Genomic DNA, 21,794 nt, shown 5'->3' with positions numbered 1-21,794 from the left:
TTCAGTGAGGAAAATTAGGACAATCCTGACAATTAAGATCAGTAATTAGTGTTAATGTAGTAACCTTTAACATGTCTGATTTTACCTGAAATACTGCTTTATGGTAGGTACTGTTTTTCTTGCAGTCTATTCTGCTTGGGTAAACAGCAACAATGGAGCATGTAATAAGGAAAATGTCATCGTCTATACTATTGAAAATTCATGTGAAACCATCAATATAAGCTCTCTGGAGTTGCATACTGATGTAAAAAGTAGATTGCTAGTCTTAGGATGATTCACTGTGCTTGTGTCAAGACATCAGTATTTCAGCTACTTTAGTTAAATAAAATCATGTTTTGAATAGAGTGACTAATAATCTTGTTAACCATTTATCTGAACAGTAACATTTAGATTTCAAGTTAAACTTTACATACTGTTCTGAAACCTTTTTCACCACAGGTGGACCATTATAAAAATAGGGATTGTAAAGAAAAATTAGCTTGGAAATAGCAACACAGAACCATATATATGCTTTGCCCTTTCTTCTCTCTGCCCAAGTTTTTAACTTATTTTTCTGCAACCCTTCCTGTTTCCTTTATCCCAAATATAACTCTTGAAGCCTTTGGCTTGACAATGTAGTATGCTGATCATTTGCCTTTATTTCCAGGAACAAATGATGAGAAAAAAACAAGCAATGCATCTTGATGCACGCTATGTTACAATGGTAGAAAATGCCTATTACTACTGTAATCCCCCTCCAGCTGAAAAAACTGTGAAGAAAAAACGTCCTCCTTTGCAGGAATATATTCGTAAGCTTCTTTACAAGGATCTCTCCAAGGTCACCACAGAGAAGGTAAATCTTTTTGAAATCTTTAATACACATTTTACTGGAAGTGATGTAATACTAACTTTTGAAGGGTTTAGGGAGGGTTATAATTTATTTAATTGCAAGGAAGAGGGATCATTTTTGTATCCCTGATTGTTAAGGTAGTTTTCATTTCTTTTATTGTAATGCATAGAAGCTCCAATCGTGGACCTGCATTCTCCACAGCACAAATAAAGAATGAAATTAGAATCTTTGTGCTAAGCATCTTGTGTTCAGAGTAAGAGACAAAAGACTACAGTTAAGTACAGACTGTAAGAGCAAGGGAATTGTGGAACAGCTTTGGACAGCTTCATTAGTAGCTACAGGGCAGCAATTGGTTTACATATATAAAGTTTTCCTTAGCTACTGCAGATCTGGAGGATGCTTGAAAAACAGGATGAGGTTGCTTGCAGGTGCTTATAGGGATTTCATCCCAACTGTGAGAGAGAGAGGATGACAGTGAGTGTCTTGACGTTTTGCCTGCTAAAATGTTAAGCTTATCTTGAAACTTGGTTTAGGTCCTGAGACAGATGCGCAAGCTGCCTTGGCAGGATGCAGAAGTAAAAGACTATGTTATATGCTGTATGATCAACATCTGGAATGTGAAATATAATAGTATTCACTGTGTAGCCAACCTCTTAGCAGGGTTGGTCCTTTACCAGGAAGATGTTGGAATTCATGTTGTGGATGGAGTGCTAGAGGATATTCGACTAGGAATGGAGGTAAACAACCAATATTCTTATTAAGCTGTACTCATCTACTTATGTTGAAAGGATAACAGTAACGTAATCTTGCTTAAAGAAAGGAATCCTTGGATTCTGGATTTTTATCTGATGACTTTGCTACCTCAGTTGTTTGCTTTATGTAGGTTTATTTAAATTTAAAAAAAAAAAAAAAGTCCCCTAAAACCCAACAAACTGCAAAGATTACTAGGACAGTTGTTTTGCCCCCCTTGTCATAGCAAGGGCATACAATTTACTCTTTCACAGTGTAGTCAGATTCATGAAACTTCAAGTAACTTTGGAGACCAGTCCATATTTTGATAGATGTTATAATTACAAGAATTCTCTGGGCAATGTGTAATCATCATAGACTTAAGGAAGAGTGTATGCTAAATGTATTTGAACTTATGAAAGTTGGTCAACTAATAGTTATTATAACTACTTTCTAATGTTTAATTTCGTGTAATGTATATAGCCCTAAATAACTCTCATAATGAATTCTATCAGGTTTTTTATACTGCTTTTTTCTTTTAAAAAAAAAACCAAAAAACAGACCTTTTACAAAGATTCTATTGTGTCTGTGTGATTAAAGTGAATTTTTTGTTCTTTTTTGATAAAGGTTAACCAGCCAAAGTTTAACCAACGGCGGATCAGCAGTGCCAAGTTTTTGGGGGAGCTTTACAATTATCGAATGGTGGAATCAGCTGTAATATTTCGAACTCTATATTCTTTCACATCATTCGGTGTGAACCCTGATGGTAGTCCTAGTCCACTGGACCCTCCAGAACATCTTTTCAGAATCAGACTGGTTTGTACTATCCTTGATACCTGTGGGCAGTATTTTGACAGAGGATCCAGCAAACGAAAACTTGATTGCTTCCTTGTATATTTTCAGGTATTCTAAACTAAATTTTATATAGTTCTGTAGATTTCTTTAACAAGCTAATGTAAGTCAGTCTGTTACATATTTCCCTCATGCTTCTCTAGCCCTATAATTTTTAGAATCCTGTTTGTCCAATAGCATTTTTATTTTAAAGTGACATGTATGTTCAGTTACATGTAGATGTTACTGTTGCAACAAACTTGCAGAACACTGGGGTAGCAGTTGATTCACTGAAGGGTTTAGGTTCCCCCCTTCAGGGGGTCTTAGCAAGTGGAAGAATGGGCTGACAGAAACCTTGTGAATTCCAGCAAAGGTAAGTATAGAGTCTTCCAGTTGGGATGGAATAGCTCTATGCAGCAATACCACCTGGCACTGACTACCTAGAAAGCAGCTTTGCAGAAATAGAGCCAGGACTCCTGAACTGTATGAATGTGATATTAAGTTCTGCACCATTAGGGTGATGAAGGCCAACAGCATACTATGTCGCCTTGGCGGGGGTGTAGCCAGCAGATTGAGGAAAGTGGTTTCCTCCCCCCAGCTTCTGCTTGGCACTTCTGAGGCCACAACTGGAGCACTGGTTCAAGTTCAGGGCTCCCTGGTAGGTGAGAGGAGAGGCATCAGCAAACTGATCTGAGCCCAGTGCAGGGTCACCAAAATGATCAGGAGGCTCTCAGTGCTTACGTTGTGGGTTTGCTCAGCTTGGAGAAGAGAATGCTCATTAGGTTGCTGTCCTCAGCTAATAGTGTTTGTAGAGGAGGAGTCATCAGATACTTCTCAGGCATGTTCAGTGAAAGGATGGGAAGTAATGGTCACAAGCCGCAGCAAAGAAAGTTTTAACTCAGTAGATGCAACGGAGGGGGGAAAAGATTTCGTAACGGAAGTGTTTAAACACTGGAATGAGTTCCTCAGAAAAAGGGGAATTCTAGTCTATGGAGTTCATGCTAAACCTCTTTGGACTTTATTTTTCTTTCTGCTTCTCTCTTTAAACTAAATCAAGGATATTGAAAAATAAAAATTAAGGTGATAACAACTTATTTCAGACCTTCAGGATGCATATCCTTCATCTGTATATGAGATGTAAAATGATGTTTTGAAGTACAGTCCGGTCCTATTTTTAAACCCAAAATAAACTTTGTCAGTGGACAAGTATTTTTGTTACACCTTATGATTTCAACAAGCATTTCTTTAGACCATGTCATCTTTTAAGTAGAGATTCTGTTACTCATACTTCATTTTCAGATGCAATTTTTGCAACACCTTTGTCTCAGATTCTACTGTTAGGTTCACTTAAGATGAGCATTTATTTTTTACAATTTTATTGTAAAGGGTATGTGCTAATTTGTTATGAAGCAAACTGGATAAGTCACTTCACGCTAGCTGCAGTCTTAAAACTTTGTGATGTTTCCCCCCTTCTCCACGTAATATGCCTTTGGGGGAATTACTTTTCTTGAAAGAATATGGAGAAGGGAATTTAAAGTTGGCCGATTAAGTCCTTGTCTCTCATAGAAGGAATCTACCCTTAGAAGGCACTTTCTTTTCAGTGCTTTTTTTGCTCAGTCTTCATACTTCTAACAGTTGTTACAATAAAAGGAACATATTCTTAATGTTTGTGATATCCAATGTTATCAAACAATGTTTGATGATAACAAAATATCTAATAGTTGTGTGAAATAGGAGAGTAGTGATGTGAAATCTTTTGCGTTTTTTGCTGTACAAACATGGCTAGGCATTACAAACTTCATTAGTTAAGTAGTTTATAAATGCTAGTGTGCATATAATTTATTTGAATATTTTGTATTCTAGCGGTATGTTTGGTGGAAAAAAAGTCTGGATGTTTGGACAAAAGACCACCCATTTCCTATAGACATAGACTATATGATCAGTGATACACTGGAACTGCTGAGACCAAAGATAAAGCTCTGCAATTCTCTGGAAGAAGCTATCAGACAGGTGCAAGACTTGGAACGAGAATTCTTAATAAAATTAGGTGAGAAAATGTGCAAGGAATATGAGGTCTTTTAGACAATTCCTGTATTTCTTAAAATTGTCTCTTGTATAATGATAGGTAATTATTGTTATTCTCATGATAAAATCTTATTCTTATGGTAGAAATATTTTTGTAACATCTTTGCATTTTTCTGATCATAGAGATCATACAGAAACTCTATAACTCTAAAGTGATTCAGTGTTTTAAAGTCAATATGAATACTATTAATATAGTAGTGTTTGGAGAGGGGGAGTATGTGTGTGTGTATATATGTATTAGTGTATCGAGTAGTATGGCACAAATGATGAGGAAGAAAACTATGACTTTCATCAGAAAAATTTAAGAAGCACGCTGTACTACAAAAAGCAAGGAGTATCTGCACACTCAATTACTCTAGCCTGTTGGTTGGTAAGCACTGATGGAAACCAGCTTTGGCATTTTGGTAGATTGGTTGCTTGCAACTCTGTGTTCCTTCCCCAGTTCTGGATTTGACTAGAGTTGCTGTGTCAAAGTAAGCATTAGCGTAAGACTACAATAAAAGAGAGAACACGTATTGGTTTTAAAATGCTGTCAGGTACTTTGAACCTTACGCTTCCTTTGGAATAATTTTGAATTGGCTTTACATTTCAGTAGAGGCCAGAGGATGATTTTCTTTTTATGAATTAGAACTTTGGTTGGATTATTAAAGGGGTTTTTTTCCTTCTTAAAATGTATCTTTCAGCTAGGTTGTATGCTAGCTTGTAGTTCCTGCTAAAATTGCAGTGATGTATATTTATAAATCTTGTTGTGTTTAAAAATCAGTTAATTTCAAGAGAAAAAAGTTGGGCTTGCAGCACAGCTCAGTTGACAAAATACTGGTTAGTGTGTATCTAAAACTGGTATTGTCATATTAACCTTTAAATGTGTTGTACATACCAGTCCTTACTGTGCTCACTTCTCGTGAAATGGAATTGTTTTCTAACCTTCCATTATTATTTGAAGACAAGCTTGTTCATGAAAAGTTTTTATATGTAAATTTTACACTTTATACGTGTTAATTAGAGTCTTAATAGCACTTCATCTAGTTAGACAAGTTCAATTTTTAAGAATAATCCTTTAATCCAGTGGGATGACTATGTGTAATTGTCAGGTAAAATGTTGCAACTTCTGGTTTAGGAGGAATTTTTTTTAATATGCTGTTTGTTTAATTGATATGCCTTAAAATTACCTATGTAGTAACTGAAATGCAGATAAAAATTTCCTTATGGTATGATTAAATTAGTAGCTTTTATGCTCTCAAAATGGTAACCAAGAAGTAGTTTACAACTAGTTACATAAACTGTAATACTCTTTTGAAAGATACTCGGGACTTCTACAAATCATAAGAACTTCTGTTCTCTGAATCACGACCGCTATCATAGTTGGATTCAGTGTAGCTAAGGAGGGAGATACGTGGTCACTGAATGTGAACAAGTGTTGGAGAACATTTTATTGTGTGTGTTTTGGCATGAGCAAAGGCCATCAACAGTACAGCCCTTACTGTAGGGGGCTGTGTTGTGTCTGTCTGTCCATCTCCTCCCCAAGTGTGTTGCTTTTCTTGATAATGATATTACTCGTTTGCTATTAAACGTCAGTATAGGGTGGGATACTTAGTCCTCCTGTTAGGGCTGTTTGAAGGTGGTCTCAGGGAGGTTGTCATCTGCCTTTCTGGTCTTTGAAGGTTATGTTGACAGATGCAAGCATATCTGAAGGAAATGAGTTTTTTAATACTTTAGCAAAAGCTCTAGTAGAACCGCAGTTCTTGATCAGTTTGTCCCCACAGTGCCTCGGTCCATGGACACTAACCACTGGTAAGGTATTTTGCTAAAGACCACGATAAGCTTTGTTCTTTCGTCTGTCTGAAGTGTAAATTCTAGGCAGAACAGTGGGGTGGCTTGCTGCCTGCAGATCTTACATTGGTGACTGACTGTTGGTTCCTGTGCCGCTCCGGTGATTTTGTACCACTGAGAATATGGAGTGATTCAAAAGGAACTCTTGCATATTTACGGGGCAGCATGTATTGTGAAGAGCACAGTGTTTACAAATAAGGGAAAAAAAAAAAAGAATGCTTTGAAACCTCTGGAATATGAAGGAGGAAGAGTGTGTGTGTGTGTGTTCACACAGAACTGAAACCCTCAATAACTACCATACAACCATTTCATTTCTGAGTTTTGTCTAATTTAAGCATAGCTCTGAAATTCACCTCCTTCTAAAGCTGATCTTTGTGATCTAAGTAAAATTTTTGTAGAGACCTGGCTCTGTGTATGTGTCCACATATTGTATCTCTTAAAGTAATCTGGAGGTGGAGAGAAAAAAAATCTGATTTGCCCCAAACCACTTGTGTATTCAGAATCTAGACTTCTTAAGGACTGTGTACTGTCTTTTGCATATGGCAGAGAACAAACAAGGAGTGCCACAAGCACAGAACTGATGCATTCATTTGCTGACCAAAAAACTTTACACTAAAGGCTAACCCTTAGTGTGGTTAGTATAATGTCAAAATGTGAATGACAAACTGCATAGTAACTGTATTGACTCCTTACTAATATCTTTGAAAAATTACTGGCTTAGATCTGCTGTCTTGCAGAAGGCTGGCATCAGCATTGCTTTCTGCTAGCTCAAACTATGATGCCGTGGAGGATTATGTGGCTTTGTAAATTTATGAAAAACATTAGAAGAATGTATGAGAACAATAGTGTATGCTGGAAGTTTGTTCTTTTTTTGCATTGGATGACTTAATTCTTGCACTAGCTGTTATCTAAAAACAGATCTTCATTTTTTCCTGAATCAGAACCATGCTTGATTCTTAAATATTTTTTCTGAAAACAATTCTGATTGAAATCTATTTCTGAGACTAAATTGAACACTGAAACACAGAAAGAAACTAAAACCTATTTTTCACTACTGTGGGAATGGTATAGATAAGGGTATTACATTGAAGGATACCTTATCGAAAGAAAGCAGAGGTTTAGGGAGCTACCCTTGATACCTTACAGACAGAGTAAACTAAAATGTTTTGAGGGATAGAGGTGGCAAGTAGGTCAGTAAGGAAAACTGCAAGATGAACTAAAACACAGTGAAAGAACTGTCAGCCCTGTCTGCAAGTAGTATGAGCACACTAGATAATTGGAGTCTCTTCCAAAAGTATTTCCTAAAGACTTTATATAGGCACCTACATTCTCGTAGGTTCAAGTGCAGCCTCAGGGCATTAGAAACGAGTCAGAAGGGTTTATTACAGGCTGAGAAAATAGTTGTTTCAAAACTGTTAATTGACTGTAGTGTGAAGTACTGGAACTAAGACTGCAGGGGCTTGATGTCTTCTGGGTTCTGCTGGTTTTGTAGAGCATCTGTAATTTAGTGCTCATATTTTGGTGTGTGTTTCAGTAAGGTTGCATGTCTAGTTTGAGGATATTTTGAAGCAGTTTGCACAGTGCAGCTTCTTGATTGTTGTTCTATGGGAGATTTTAAACATTCTCCATAATGTTTTCCTCCTTTTCTTGTAGGGCAATTACTACTCTTTACAAGTAAAGTAACTATACAGAAAATGTTTCATTCAGAAGTCAAATATTGCGACCCTTCGGAAGTTGTAGTGTTCAGCAACAACGGTCTTTTGAAGTGATCTTCCACATAGAACTGGAGTGGTTAGGTGTGTTCTAATTCTATTCTACTTCCTTGTTCTAAATCTCTCTCTCTTTTTCCAAATTTCAGGAATTGTGAATGACAAAGATTCCAAAGATTCCATTACGGAAGGAGAGAATCTGGAAGAGGATGAAGAGGAGGAGGAAGGTGGAGCAGAGACAGAGGAACAATCTGGAAATGAAAGTGAAGTAAATGAGCCAGAAGAAGAGGTGAACTTAATCATTTACCTAATCATTTACCTTGTCTCACATAAAAAGAATAAGTAATCAATATTTTGATTACTCATTACTTTCAGAAGCCCTTCTATGTCAGAGTTAGTAGGTGAAATGTGGGTATGCACAACCCCGTCAGTACTCTGAGGATGTTTCCATCCCAGTTTTGTATATATGGAAAACTGAATACAGGGTGTCTGAGGCTTATACCAGAGAAATTACGGCAGAAACTTGAACCTGACAACTTTTCTTGGGGTATGTGCTGCTTCTCAACAAAAAGATGCCTTCAGTTTTTTGGCATGAAAACACTTTCAGATCATTTTCTTTATCTGTTGTAGAAGCAAATGTATTGACTAGATGTCAAAGCAGTTGTGTAGGAAGAATAACAGGTGTTCAGAGTATGCCTGCATATTATGAATAAATAAGATTTATGGAGCATAACAACCTTTGTTTACTGTGCCAATAACATTTTGAATCAGAAATGGTGGAGCCCATAAAAAAAGATGTGTACATAGAAATTCTAACTTGTCACAATGACACAGCAAAGTTGACATGGTAATGGTAGTGTTATGAGAAAATGAGTTCATCAAGGAACTAGGAAACACTTTTTCTCCTTATGCTTAGATTGGTTTATTAGTAAGCTTTCTTTCAGTCTGTGCTTCTTGGCATTAAAATTCCTGAAGTTTGGCCAGGTTTGTACCTTCACCCACAAATTAATATCATCATTAGAATCATAAATGGTTGAGGGGTGGGGAAAGGACCTCTGGAGACCTTCTTGTCCAACCTCCCTCGCTCAAAGCAGGTTCACCTACAGCAGGTTGCCTGAGGCAATGTCCAATCACGTTTTGAGTATCAACAAGGATGGAGGCTCTACCACCTTTCTGGGCAATCTGTTCCAGTGTTTAAACACCATCACAGAAAAGAAGGCTTTTTTTCTTATGTTTAAATGAAATTTTTCAACTTGTGTCATTGTCTCTGGGTGTGTCCCTGGGCACCACTGAGAAGAGTCCAATTCCCTCTTCTTTGCTCCCTCCCTTCAGGTATTATACACATTGGGAATATCTTCCCCCACCTCAAGCCTTCTGTTCCCCAGACTAAACAGTACCATCTCTCTCAGCCTTTCCTATGACAGGTGCTCCAATCCCTTAATCGTCTTCACGGCCCATTGCCAAACTTGCAGCAGTATGTCCATATCTGTCTTGTACTGGGGAACCCAGAGCTGGGCGCAGCACTCCAGCTGGGTCTTGCCAGTGCTGGGCAGGCAAGAAGGATCACCTCCTTTTGACCTGTCAACACTTTTTTCCTAATTCAGCCCAGGATGCAGTCAGCTGCCTTTGCTGCAAGGGTGCATTGCTGGTTCTTGGTCATTTTGGTGTCCACCAGGACCACAGGTCCTTCTCTGCTGATCTGCTTTCCAGTTGGGCAGCTTCCAGCCTGTACTAGTGATTGGGGTTATTGCTTCTCAGGTGCAAGGCCTTCCCTTTGTTGAACTTTACGAGCTCTTGTCAACCTGTTCCTTCAGCTTGTTGAGTTCCCTTTGAGTGGCAGCGCAACCGTCTGGTGTATTGGCCACTACTCCCAGTCTTCTGCTGTATGTTTGTGAAAATATCAGATAAAGCCAAGTGAGTTCAGACTAGGACATTAAATACAAAACATAACAAACAAATTTACTAAGACTGAACTAAACAGGTTTGGATGGGGTTGAGGGTAGGCAAGATGCAGAAAATGTATATGAGGAATCAGATGCAAGCGGTCTTTTTGTTGTTGTTGTTGTTCTAAAATAGAAGTTATTCATTGACTGTTTCAGGAGGGCTCGGACAATGAGGAAGAAGAAGGTGAAGAAGAAGAGGAAGAAAACACAGACTATCTTACAGACTCCAACAAGGAAAATGAAACCGATGAGGAGAATACAGTATGTATTGTAGCTTTAGATAAGTGAATTGACTTTTGCATTTTGGTTTTCTTTACTGAATGTGTTTTGCCAATGCCGCTCATAACATATCTGGGAACACCTGGCAAGAACACTCCCTACTATTCTTTCAAATACATTTTAGAGGTTTTTTTTATTTTTGCAAACTTTCATTATTACCTTCTGAAAATACTTATGCTGCCAACTTTACTACAACATGTTTTCATAGGACTGTGCACTTTCATAGGTAGCTAGACTGGAAAAGCTTGCATAAATGATGGTTTTGCAATGCCAGCAATGGCAGCAAGCTGATATAATACAACAAGGTAAACTAGTTACACTCTACTAGATCTCAAAACTGAAAAGGAGACAAAGCAAGAAGTGAAAAACTCCTAAAATGCTAATTTGGGATTGGCAGATCATAACATCTGTAGCAAAAGAGCCCGTCTGGTTGAGCCTGAATTGCAGTTACATAGTAAGGAAAGTAATGATCATTACAGAACAATGCGTTGGGGTACTGACTTTAAATATTTTTGTTGTAGCGTTGTGCTTTCCAAATACTGAAGGATAGTATTTGTCTTGAAAAGACCACCTAACTTTATGGACTTAATGAAAAAATCAGTTAAATTAGGTGTGGTAGGGATAGAGATTTTTCTTTGTATTGTTGCCATATCTGGAATGTGTACGTATGCATCTGTACACATATGCTGGTATGTCAGGTTATTACAAGTGGCCAGCCTTCATAATAATAGATGTAATAAATGTTAGGAAATATTTCTTCAAGAAAATAATCCAGGCTGAAAACTTTTTTCTTTAACAATTTATGTTTTTTAAAGCTTTTGATTATTTATTATATGGAAGCAATAAGGATATTTTTCCACTTATTTCTAGACTGGATATTCATATTTCTGAAACTTATGTAACAGAAGGTTTTTTTCCCGTTGCAATAGGAAGTAATGATTAAAGGAGGAGGACTTAAGCATGTCCCTTGTGCAGAAGATGAGGACTTCATTCAGGCGTTGGATAAAATGATGCTGGAAAATCTTCAGGTATAAGTATTTATTTTCGTAATGTAACTTGCTGTACAGCTAACTGTATTTGATTTTTTTTTTTGGTAAGTGATTAATGCTTAGCTTACCATACTAAAGAACACAGAATTTTTTCTTAGTTGTGGCCTCTTGTCTGCAATTGACATGTTTGAATAAGTAGCTTTTAGTAAAATAGCTGTTAATTGTATTGTTTGACCAGTGAATATATGATGTGCTAACATTTTACTGGATAAATAATAACTGATACTATGCAATGGTTCTGAGTTTATCATAGACTAGCCAAACTTAGGTTTTAATACGTTTAAAATGTAGCTGCATTTAAATTTACATAACCTCTAAGTCCTTTTTTTCCAGTCACATCTGGTAAATATTTAAGTATTGAGTATAGCAAGCCCTGTATAAGGACTACCTTAATAAGATGCTACAAAAAAATTGTGAATGTAGAATGTCCATTCTCAACTGTGTCTAATCAAGTCTCTAGATTTCTTTCCTTAAAAGCTTGTTATTCAAAATTCCTTTAAAACTTGAAGTATTCTGTCCCTGTAACTTTCTTCTTCACAAGCAAGAAAACCAAAGGAAAATGCAATAAAGCTGAATACATTTATTTATATGTGACTCTGTTTTCCTGGAAGGTTAAACCTTTTCTCAGTCATGATAATATGAATGTTGCCAGACTGGCTGACATTTTTAGCATCTGATCATTTATAGAATTTACTTCTTTTTTTTTTTTTTTAATAGCAACGGAGTGGTGAATCTGTTAAAGTACATCAGTTGGATGTTGCTATTCCTCTACATCTCAAAAGTCAGCTCAAGAAGGGTCCCCCACTTGGAGGTGGGGAAGGAGAGTCAGAGTCTGGAGATACAATGCCATTTGTCATGTTAACACGAAAAGGCAACAAACAGCAGGTAAGGGTTCACATAAGGTATAGATATTGTTTAAATAAATAAACTCCTTTCACTTTTTTGAAAGTCACACTCTGTGACTTTTGAAGTCACAGAAGTGGGTTTTTTTTATCCTTTTCTCAGAATGACATACAAACAACTTCATTTTTATAAATAGAAAATACCATATGTAGTTTCTTAGAATTCTTGGTTGTTAGTAGAAATCAAGTAGAAAAATTCTGTGGTTAAATTATACCGTTACTAATTATGTTTGGTAATTACACCAGTAGGACAGTGGTATGTCTTACATATATTTTAGCCACTGAATGTTGAAAGGAGTAGGGGGAAAAAAAAATATTCCAGAATCTTCAAGATTCTACGGATTTTTCTGAAAACACTTTCAGCTTCAAATCAAGATATATGGCATTTGCTAAATTCCATTTCCTAAGTAACTGCCATTTGGCTGAATTTGTTCAACTTGCAGAAAAAGTCATTATCTCTGAAGACATTTTTCGGGGACTATTCCAGAACACACTGAGTGAATCTCTCAGAGAAACTTAATTGGCAATCATGTTGATAAAACAAATAAATTCCTTCGTGCAGCCAAGCTTTATATTTGTCTTGGCTCTTTTTTCCAGTATATGTTTGAATTTTCGTACGTCAGCAAATGCATAGTATACAAATTAATACCTAACGCATTCCACATGCATTTCTCATCATGGTTTAGATCTTTTAAAGAAGGCTTTTCATTTCAGTTGTATAAATTGGTGGTGAAAATGAGTGAGTCTAGATGGAAAGCAAAATCAAGGCACTGTTTCATTCTGTGCATCTGTACCTTTCAAGTATTTAGATCCATGTCACTACTTGTTACCTGAATAGTGACAGTAGTTTAGTGGTTGAGGTATATAAACCTGAAGTAGAGTCTTTCTCTTCCTTCATATGAAAGATACTTCAAAAATCCACGTAGAAAGTGAGAAGTCTCCTATCGTTAAACACTTGAACTAGTGAGCATGTGCTGTGCAAAGTAAGCACTTTGAAAGTGTAAGTGGCAATACCTATTTGAGCCCATACATACTTGCATTTAGTAGTGATGATTAACTGATTTCCTTACTACATTTGTTTGGTTATTCTGTTTTCCTGGAACTTGAATGTTGTATACAAAGTTCTACAGAAGTTTTGAGTGCAGAATTTTAACTGTTGTCATTGGGCTGAGAAGGGATTTAAGAGAACTCTATTTAAAAAAAATGGTGTTTAGCTTTTTGAGGATAATTTACTGGGAGTATCTGTAGTTACCAAGAATTTTAGGATCTTCGTATTCTGTGTGAGGGGAAATTATTGCCAACATGTGGCTTAAAAAGAAAGCAGAACTTGTTCAGGAGTTTTCCCCGTTCCTCCCCTGATATTTGGTTTTGGGAGTAGGCTCTTCCTGCCAAAACTCCTCTCGGTGTTTCTAGAAATGTAGAAAACAGTTGCTTTATAGACTTTTTCATTTCTTGAGTCAGTGAAAGGCTTCTTTGTCCATAGTTCTGTATTCAGAAAAAAACCCTATGCCTTAGTAGTCAGTTTTAACAGAAAAATAAGCAGGAAAGAAGAGGTGGAGTTGAAAAGAAAATAATTATTCTTTCTTATACTACTTTATTTGAAATCTGTATGAGCAGAATATGCACAGAATTTTGAAGTGATGGATGCATACTTTACTGTTAAGTTACAGTTGTAAACTTTCAGCTTTTTAAAAACAGTCAGAAGGAGTTTGCAGACAACCTGGAAAGCTGTAAGTAATTTCTTGTCTGCACAGTCACTGGAATGATAAGCACCACCACCTCACTATACATCAACCTAATCACTTGCTATGTTAGCAATTGGTTTGGTCTGTGTGTTCTTTGTCAACAGTGCTGCTGAAACTAGAAATCTTTGCTGTAAGAAAGTACTTACTGATGAAAATGGAATATGCTGTGCTTCCTTCTGGAGGTTAATATTTGGTAGTTGAGGTCCAGTCACTAAATACTCAGTTCACATACCAGTTATTCAGCCAGATTTTAGTGGAGCATTGACAACTAGCTTTTTGAGGCAACACAAGAACAACTAACCGCTCTTTACCAGCAGCGTACAACCTGAATTAATAGTCATTGCAGGCTGGTAGTAACAAGGACACCATATTTTATCTTTTTTTCTGTCATACTGATTTACAGAAACAGGCGATAGCAAGGATATTGGGTAGACTAGTGTCTTGCAATTGATGTCTGGGTTTTTTCACCCATCAGCTATAGCAAAGAAATTGTATGAGAAAACTTACAAAACTAGTAGCAGTAGAACTGAACATAGTTATTGGAAATCAGACTACGTCATCATGATTTATCCACAAGCCATGAGAGAGCAAGGGGAAATAAAGAAATATTGCCATCATAAGGGATTGGAGCTGAGGTCTGTCTAATACCATTTGATATTTATAAAACTGTCCAAGAAGTTTTATTCCAGGTAGGTGTGAACTAAAGTGAGATTTAGACAGTAAAAGCAAGTCACCTAGTGTCAAGTAATTTGGTTAATACCTAACACAAAGATTTCCTTTCATTTGAAAGATTTTTAGGAAGTTTCCATAAAAGAACAGTAATATCCACGGAAGGGTCAAGTCTGTCCTTGAATGTGGAGTTCTTTATCTCAGCGACATTTTTATGTAATCTGCAATCTCATTTTCTGAATTATTTTTTATCTTTCTCCAGTTTGCCATCTTCTAAGTGAAGTCCTTATGTTCTGTCCCTATCTCACAGATTTTATAAGAGGTTTTTGATACACCTCTTCACTATTTGCAAATTGGAAATGTTTTGCTTGCTCAGTGTCATGGTTTAACCCCAACCAGCAACTAAGCACCACACAGCTGCTCACTCACTCCCCACCACCACCGTGGGATGGAGGAGAGAATTAGAAAGAAGGAAAAAAAAAAAAAAGTAAAACTTGTGGGTTGAGATAAAGACAGTTTAATAGGACAGAAGAGGAAGGGAAAATACTGCTACTACTAGAATATACAAAACAAGTGATGCATAATGCAATTGCTCACCACCAGCTGACCAATGATTCGCCAATCCCCAATCTGTGGTGCGCGCAGGCCAACTCCCCCCAGTTTATATACTGGGCATGATGTCCCACAGTATGGAATATTCCTTTGGCCAGTTTGGGTCAGCTGTCCTGGCTGTGTCCCCCCCCAACTTCTTGTGCCTCTCCAACCTTCTTGCTGGCTGGGCGTGAGAAGCTGAAAAATCCTTGACTTAGTACAAACACTACTTAACACACTGACGTTTTCAGTTGTTGCTGTCGTCATTATTCTCATCCTAAATCTAAAACACAGCACTATACCAGCTACTAGGAAGAAAATCAACTTTATTCCAGCCTAAACCAGGACACTCTGTAATCATCATATCCTTTAGTAATTGTCATCAGTGATTTGATTTCAATGGCAACTGTCTGGTTGCCTTGAGATAGTGACTCAGTGATATTTTGTTAATTACTAGTCTGTTGGGTTTTGTATCGGTTTCTTTCATTTGCACCCTTCTATATTTCAGTTTTCTTTTTTCTACTTTAAGCATCCTGTCTGAAAACACTTACCAGTCCCATTAAGCTGATAAATCTATAGAACAGATAAAATATAAAGGACATATTAAGATGGATGGGGAGCTTAATGATGAAGCTAAGGAATGATTTTTACCATACAAAGCTGCTAATGGGTTAGTTATTTGCATAGTTTGTGTGAAGTTCATTTGACGATATCTAGGAACATGCATAGTCTGCTCTGCAATAAGTGACTAAAGCTTACTTTTCTGTTGGAATTTCAAGAGCTTTCATTTTTATTCTTCCCCACACACCTTAATAACAAGCTTGTATTTATGTTCAATATAATATGCTATTACACTCCCCATCCCCCAAAAAACCCCAACAAATCTTTTGCCTGGTTTGTCTCATCTAAATAAATCTTCACTGTACCCAGGTTTTTCTCAGATCTTTGCAAGAGTCTGTCTTAACTGTTTCAAACAGTTTATTTTCAAATGCTGTGCCTGAGGGTACTTGATGTCTTCTCACACTCATCATTTGTCTGCTGTTAGTGGGGCACTACTGTCTAATAGATACCTTGAGATTTCTTAGTAATTATTGTATTAAATACTAACTGTATGCAGTGAGGATTTTGCTTTTACTATATACCTTCTCCTGATAATGTATCTTTCTGTCTGCAGCTTTTGACACTGTAGCAGAAAAAAGCACTTAGAAATTTGTTCTGCTTCTATTTCTGTGGAAGTAGATCTCAGATGACAAGAACAAGCAGCAGGATTCAGAGTAGTTTGTGGAATATTGAGAATGATTATCCTTAAATGCATTACCCTACTTATAGCATGGTAATACTTCCTTCAACTGCACACCCATTAGAAGTAGGAAGCGAGATTTTTCTAAATAAGTTCACAAACTTTAGCATTAAGGAGTTTCTGAAAACTACGGTTTCAATTGCAGATAAGATTAAGAATCACTTCTCTGTTTTGGAACAAATGTAAAAAAAATTTCTGTGGAAATAAAAACTTGGATTTTCTCAGTCTGGGGAAAAAGAAAGCATCTTCCCTATGCCTCTCTGAAAATCTCAGCTGTATTATTTAGAGAGAGGGTACTTCTGTAGGAGGACTACCAAGCTTACCTTTATCTGATTTGCCATAAGCTACATTGTGTTGAATGTGGATGTTTGGGTGTGGGGGAGGAGGAAAAGATTAAATTTGACACCACAGTTGTCTCCAGACTAATAAGCACCACTGTGGAGCTAGAATTGTTCATAAAAAGTACTGGCCAAGGAATGCTGGGGGATATCTGGAATGCTTGGAACACTTCTCCTCTGTTATTACAAGGGATAATAGTAGAAATTCTGCTCGGGGGCTTCATCTCTTTGGAAGGTAGAGACCTTTGGAGGGAGATGCAGCTTTCTGAGCCAGCTATGGTGCTTTTATCTCAAGACCAGTGTAATTCATTGTGAGGGTATCGGCTTGTTTGAAAATAAGAAATAAAGCATATAGCTATGTGTTCCTGGTGAAAGTTAATCAGTTTTGTTTCCCTAAATAGTGTGTGTAGTAGTCTTTTGCCTTAGCAGTACATCAGCCTTTTTTATATGTTCTCTGTGTCTTTAGGAGGTCTAAATATCTTGTATTTTTTCATGCTTCCTTATGTGAAATAGAGTTTAAAAACAAATAAACAAAACCAACAAACAACACACTTTCCAGTAGAAACTTCTGCAGAAAGTCTCTTGTCACAATAACCTAGAAATAAGCATAACCCTTCTATATTTTGGATTGTTTTGTGGTTGCTTTTTTTTCTGTGCTGGGCACTTAAAAACTTATTTTCATTTGCAGTTTAAGATCCTAAATGTACCAATGTCTTCCCAACTTGCTGCAAACCACTGGAACCAACAGCAAGCTGAACAGGAGGAGAGAATGAGGATGAAAAAGCTCACTTTGGATATCAATGAACGGCAAGAACAAGAGGACTACCAGGGTAAGAAAATCACCAAGTATTTTTTATTTTTAGAGGAGCTTTCATGGATCTACAGAAAATATTATTTGTGATAATTAGCAGTTCAAGTTCTGAACATTGATTTGCAATGCTTCATGGAAAACCTGTATTTTAGTTTCAGTCATTCATTATTTTTACTCCGTGGTCTCTGTACTTGAAGTTTTTATAGCTCTTCCATGAAAGGACGTTTTCAAGTGGGCCTCAAATCTCAGCATTCCCATTTATTTTGGGAAAGGGGAAGAACTGAGACTGTTTCCTTAAAAATAAGATAACACAAAATTAATCTGATGTTTGTGGCATTGTCTCCATTACTGCAAGACAATTGAGTTGGATACAAGAGGAATTAATTCTGTGCAACTTAAACTCTGCTTTTTAGATATTCATGGGTATTTTAGATGTTAATAGTATTTAGAATCTTCATCAGTCTCACTAAGACTTGCAAATACTAAGAGGTAACCTTCACCTGAGAAATAAAAACTGTCACCTCAGCTTCATATTGCTAAAGGTTCTAGGAGTGCTACAAATCTGGAGCATAAGAATATATTAACAGAATGAAGGCTTCTTACCAATTATTTTTAAAGATAGGTAAGCCACAGTCAGGCATTTTGGAACCTGGACAGATTGAAGCAAACAGTTAATACAACAGATCATATAGCCCCTAAACTGGGGCACTTGATGTGTTTGGTTGTTGGGTGGTTTGGTTTGTTTTGGTTTTTCAGACTCAACTTTCCTTGGTGTACTCAGATAGTAAACAAAGCCAGACCAATAAAACTGATGGTATTCAGTTATTAGGTTAGTATTTCCATTTAACTTCTCCAAAGTTCTTGCTCTATTTTTTTTTAAAGATGTTGCAGTCTGGTGGTAATCACAGTGTAAGTAGTTAATTAGCAGGAAATCTCATTTAAGGTATTTAGTGAAAGGTCATTATTCATCAAGAAATGGCAAATTTAAATTAAAGCGGCTCTAATTCTAAAAACACTATGGAATCTAACATTCCTTTCGGAACTTTGATAGTACAAGAACTAAACTTGTAATTGTAAAAAGGAGTATTTTTCCAAAGTGAGTACCTACAGAGCTCTGAAATGGTAACACAATATATTCTTAGTATTAAACATCATAATCAGCTTAAAAACTTCTTTTCCGAGACCATCCCCTGTTATAAAGCCCACTTGTGAAAAAGGAAGAGAAACAGTAGACTCTAGAATTAGACATTTAAGTGCTCTCCTCCAGACTTTTTGTGGGTTTTTCCTCATTAATGGTATTTCTGATATCTTTACTGGTTGGGGCGTTTGGGTTTTTATGCCTCGTCATATGACTTTGTCAGTATCTTTAAAATCAGTCTGTTTAATGTAGGATTTTATTGTGAGCAATTGTGCTTCTTATCCAAAAGAGTATCACATTGATTTTGTCCAAGAGAAATGAATCGGACAACTGATACCAATTAATAACTAGTAATAGGCTTTTTTTACTTTCTCATAGATTTTCTAGGTGTGTATAAAGCACTAATACAGCAGGAAAATCAACACAAAAGAAAGAGGGTTTTCTGTAGCTCACATCCATTTTTAAAACATCTGTTGACTCTTTTTATTAACCTGGGTAATATACACAGTTAAACCAAACTAAAAAGGACCTTTTATTCAGGTTAAGTTAAACAGGCCGAATTACATTCCTCTTTGGAACTATTTTTTTTATGTAGATTTGTGCAGTTGATTGTTACTGAAAAGAGTCAGCTTGCCTGTAACAAGTTGGTACGTACCCATTGACAGAAAGAGTTGGTTTTAAATTTCTGTTTCAGCCTTTGAAGTTACCAAGGGAGGAATAAGTCTCAAAATTTCTGGAAGAATGCCTCAGGATTGTCCTAACATTTGCATGTACATTTGTGGGTTGTTTTCATCTGTACAGAGTAGCTAACAGATGAAAGTTCACTGATGTAATTCAAAGTAGTATCAGATAATTATTTAATACTTCAGCAATGTTTACTAGTATTAAAAATGTTTTTAATTTGAAGAAGTATTAAGAACTGGGTGACTCTCTAATTTAGACTGGTGTTTTCCTGCGTAGATTATTTTTTTTTCTTCACTAAAACCAAAGATGAGTGACATGCCTTTGGCCTAGCTAATACATTGTGCTCCCATGCCATTTCTTCCTTCTGTTACCTTCCCAATTACTCAACTTCGCAGTTACTAGCTTTTCACAAACCCCAATATTTTTTCACCTACAGCGTGGAAAACAGAAGAGACGGGCATGCACACACGTGCTTGTTCATTGCTTGCTTCTAGCACCTGGCTGGCAAAGTACCATAATCTCTTCTTATTTTCTTCCTGGGTCTCGTCATTGCCAACAGAGATCTCTCCTGGCATACAGAATTGTTTTGAAGGATGCCATTTCGTGATGTTTACAAAAATGGACTGTCAGTGTGTTGAATGGCTTTCTTTGCCTTTTCCAGGTGTTGACAGAGGAGTATACAGAGCGTGAATACATGTTTTATTAACTGTTGATACCAATATTGTATATTAAATCATTCATAGTTTCCCAGTTTCTCAAAGATTGGGTGGATACCTTGCTGAAAGCTTCATGTGCATTTTGTAAATGGTGAGAGAATCTCATTAGTCTCTAGTTTTGCCCTGTGCAAGTCTTTGTGAGAGTAGTGGAAGTTTGTTTCTAGCAGATGATGAGTATGTGTCTCCAATGAGATTACCAGAGATTAGGGAACCAGACAGCAGACTTTCAAACATAATCTGCTTAACAGCTTATTCCACTTTTCCCCTTCATTTATTCCATCTGTCTGTTTGCTGAGTAATGTAGATTCTTGCACAGGTGGACTGTCAGAAATACTTTCCATTAGATGTACTAACATACAGGCAGAGGTTATGTGGAGGTTCCTATGATGTATTTGTAATTATATTGGGTACTTAATAACCATTACCTTAGCCTGGTAAAGAGCAATTTTTTATCATTAAAAAAATGAAATTAAATTTTAGAAATTAAGTTTTACCGAATGCCAAAATACAGTACTTAACCTAGCTTGAACTGCCCAAAAGTTATATGTCCAGTGCTAAACTGGTTAGTGTAGGCTTCTTTCTGCACCCACCTATTTTTTTCCCACTGATCATGAAGTGAAAAACTCCATCCGTGGGACAGCTGGTGTAATGTAGGTCAGCTGAGTCACTCTCTTCAGGTGCCTGTCTGCTCTGTAAAAGGATCCTATTATGGTTAGCTTAGACTTAAATATCTGACTTCTCAATGCCTAATTTTAGGACAGGTTTCTTGCTGGGTCTTTAATTGGCAGCAACATTGTCCAATTGTTACTATTTCAGGGTAGTTTAATGTTGTGGCTTCTCATACTGCTGTGAAGCTTTGTCCCTGATCATTGATAAAGAAAGTGGTGGTTGATATGCTTAGAAAGAAAAGGTCACAGCTCCCTTCTTTAAGCACCTCTGATGAAAACCATTGCTGGCAGTTCCTTCTGTAAGAACATCTGGAAATGCAAGTTCATATTACCAGGTAGCTTGGATTTGTCAAAGCTGTCTATGCAATTTAACTTTTTTAAAAATAGCTATTGTGGAATAACTTGAGGAGTGTTAACCCTAAAGTATAGCAAAGTGTAAATAAGGTGTCTTTTTTACTACATGTCAGTAAAATGTGCTTGTGTAAATTCCTCTTTAAAAAGATGCAGAGATAAACATATTTAACTTTTTTCTGTATGAAATTACAGAAATGTTGCAGTCTCTGGCACAGCGTCCAGCTCCAGCAAATACTAATCGTGAACGGCGGCCTCGTTACCAGCATCCGAAGGGAGCACCTAATGCAGATCTAATCTTTAAAACTGGTGGGAGGTAGGACAATCTTCCTTTAAATGTGGTAATTCTGGTTCTAGGCAAGTAATTAACTTCATAATTGAAAGAGATAATGATCTGTGTAGTGCAAGTGCATTTGTTAGTAGTTTCCATTCTAAAGTATTCTGTTAAAATATGGAGCAGTGTTTTGTGCTTCTAACACAGTGTCCATAAATACATCCTTGACGGAGGCTTGGAAGCCAGAGGATTATTTTTTCAGTTCTGAAATGGCTGGTAGTCTGAGCCTCTTTTTACAGGGGAAAAGATGCAAGTTGATTTCT

The 21,794-nt window shown here is 36.8% G+C and overlaps 2 protein-coding genes across 5 annotated transcripts in view; both read left to right on the top strand.

Annotated features, from left to right (window-relative positions):
* Positions 1 to 21,794, top strand: part of NUDT5 (nudix hydrolase 5) — a 134,069-nt gene that overhangs the window by 100,522 nt on the left and 11,753 nt on the right. The window lies entirely within an intron of this gene.
* The window catches only part of UPF2 (UPF2 regulator of nonsense mediated mRNA decay), a 67,016-nt gene that overhangs the window by 36,719 nt on the left and 8,503 nt on the right, over positions 1 to 21,794 (top strand). For all 4 annotated transcript variants that reach the window (XM_075024682.1, XM_075024679.1, XM_075024680.1 and 1 more), the window contains 10 exons: positions 647 to 832; positions 1,363 to 1,566; positions 2,186 to 2,461; positions 4,253 to 4,436; positions 8,163 to 8,302; positions 10,113 to 10,217; positions 11,165 to 11,263; positions 12,002 to 12,169; positions 17,518 to 17,659; positions 21,393 to 21,513. In XM_075024682.1, coding sequence (XP_074880783.1) covers positions 647 to 832; positions 1,363 to 1,566; positions 2,186 to 2,461; positions 4,253 to 4,436; positions 8,163 to 8,302; positions 10,113 to 10,217; positions 11,165 to 11,263; positions 12,002 to 12,169; positions 17,518 to 17,659; positions 21,393 to 21,513 — 1,625 coding nt within the window. The remainder of the gene's footprint in view (positions 1 to 646; positions 833 to 1,362; positions 1,567 to 2,185; positions 2,462 to 4,252; positions 4,437 to 8,162; positions 8,303 to 10,112; positions 10,218 to 11,164; positions 11,264 to 12,001; positions 12,170 to 17,517; positions 17,660 to 21,392; positions 21,514 to 21,794) is intronic.

This window comes from Buteo buteo, chromosome 4 (genome assembly GCF_964188355.1).
Source record: "Buteo buteo chromosome 4, bButBut1.hap1.1, whole genome shotgun sequence".
Classification (NCBI taxonomy): Eukaryota; Metazoa; Chordata; class Aves; order Accipitriformes; family Accipitridae; genus Buteo; species Buteo buteo.
Note: the sequence above shows the minus strand (reverse complement) of the source record. Positions and strands in the feature narration are given on the sequence as shown.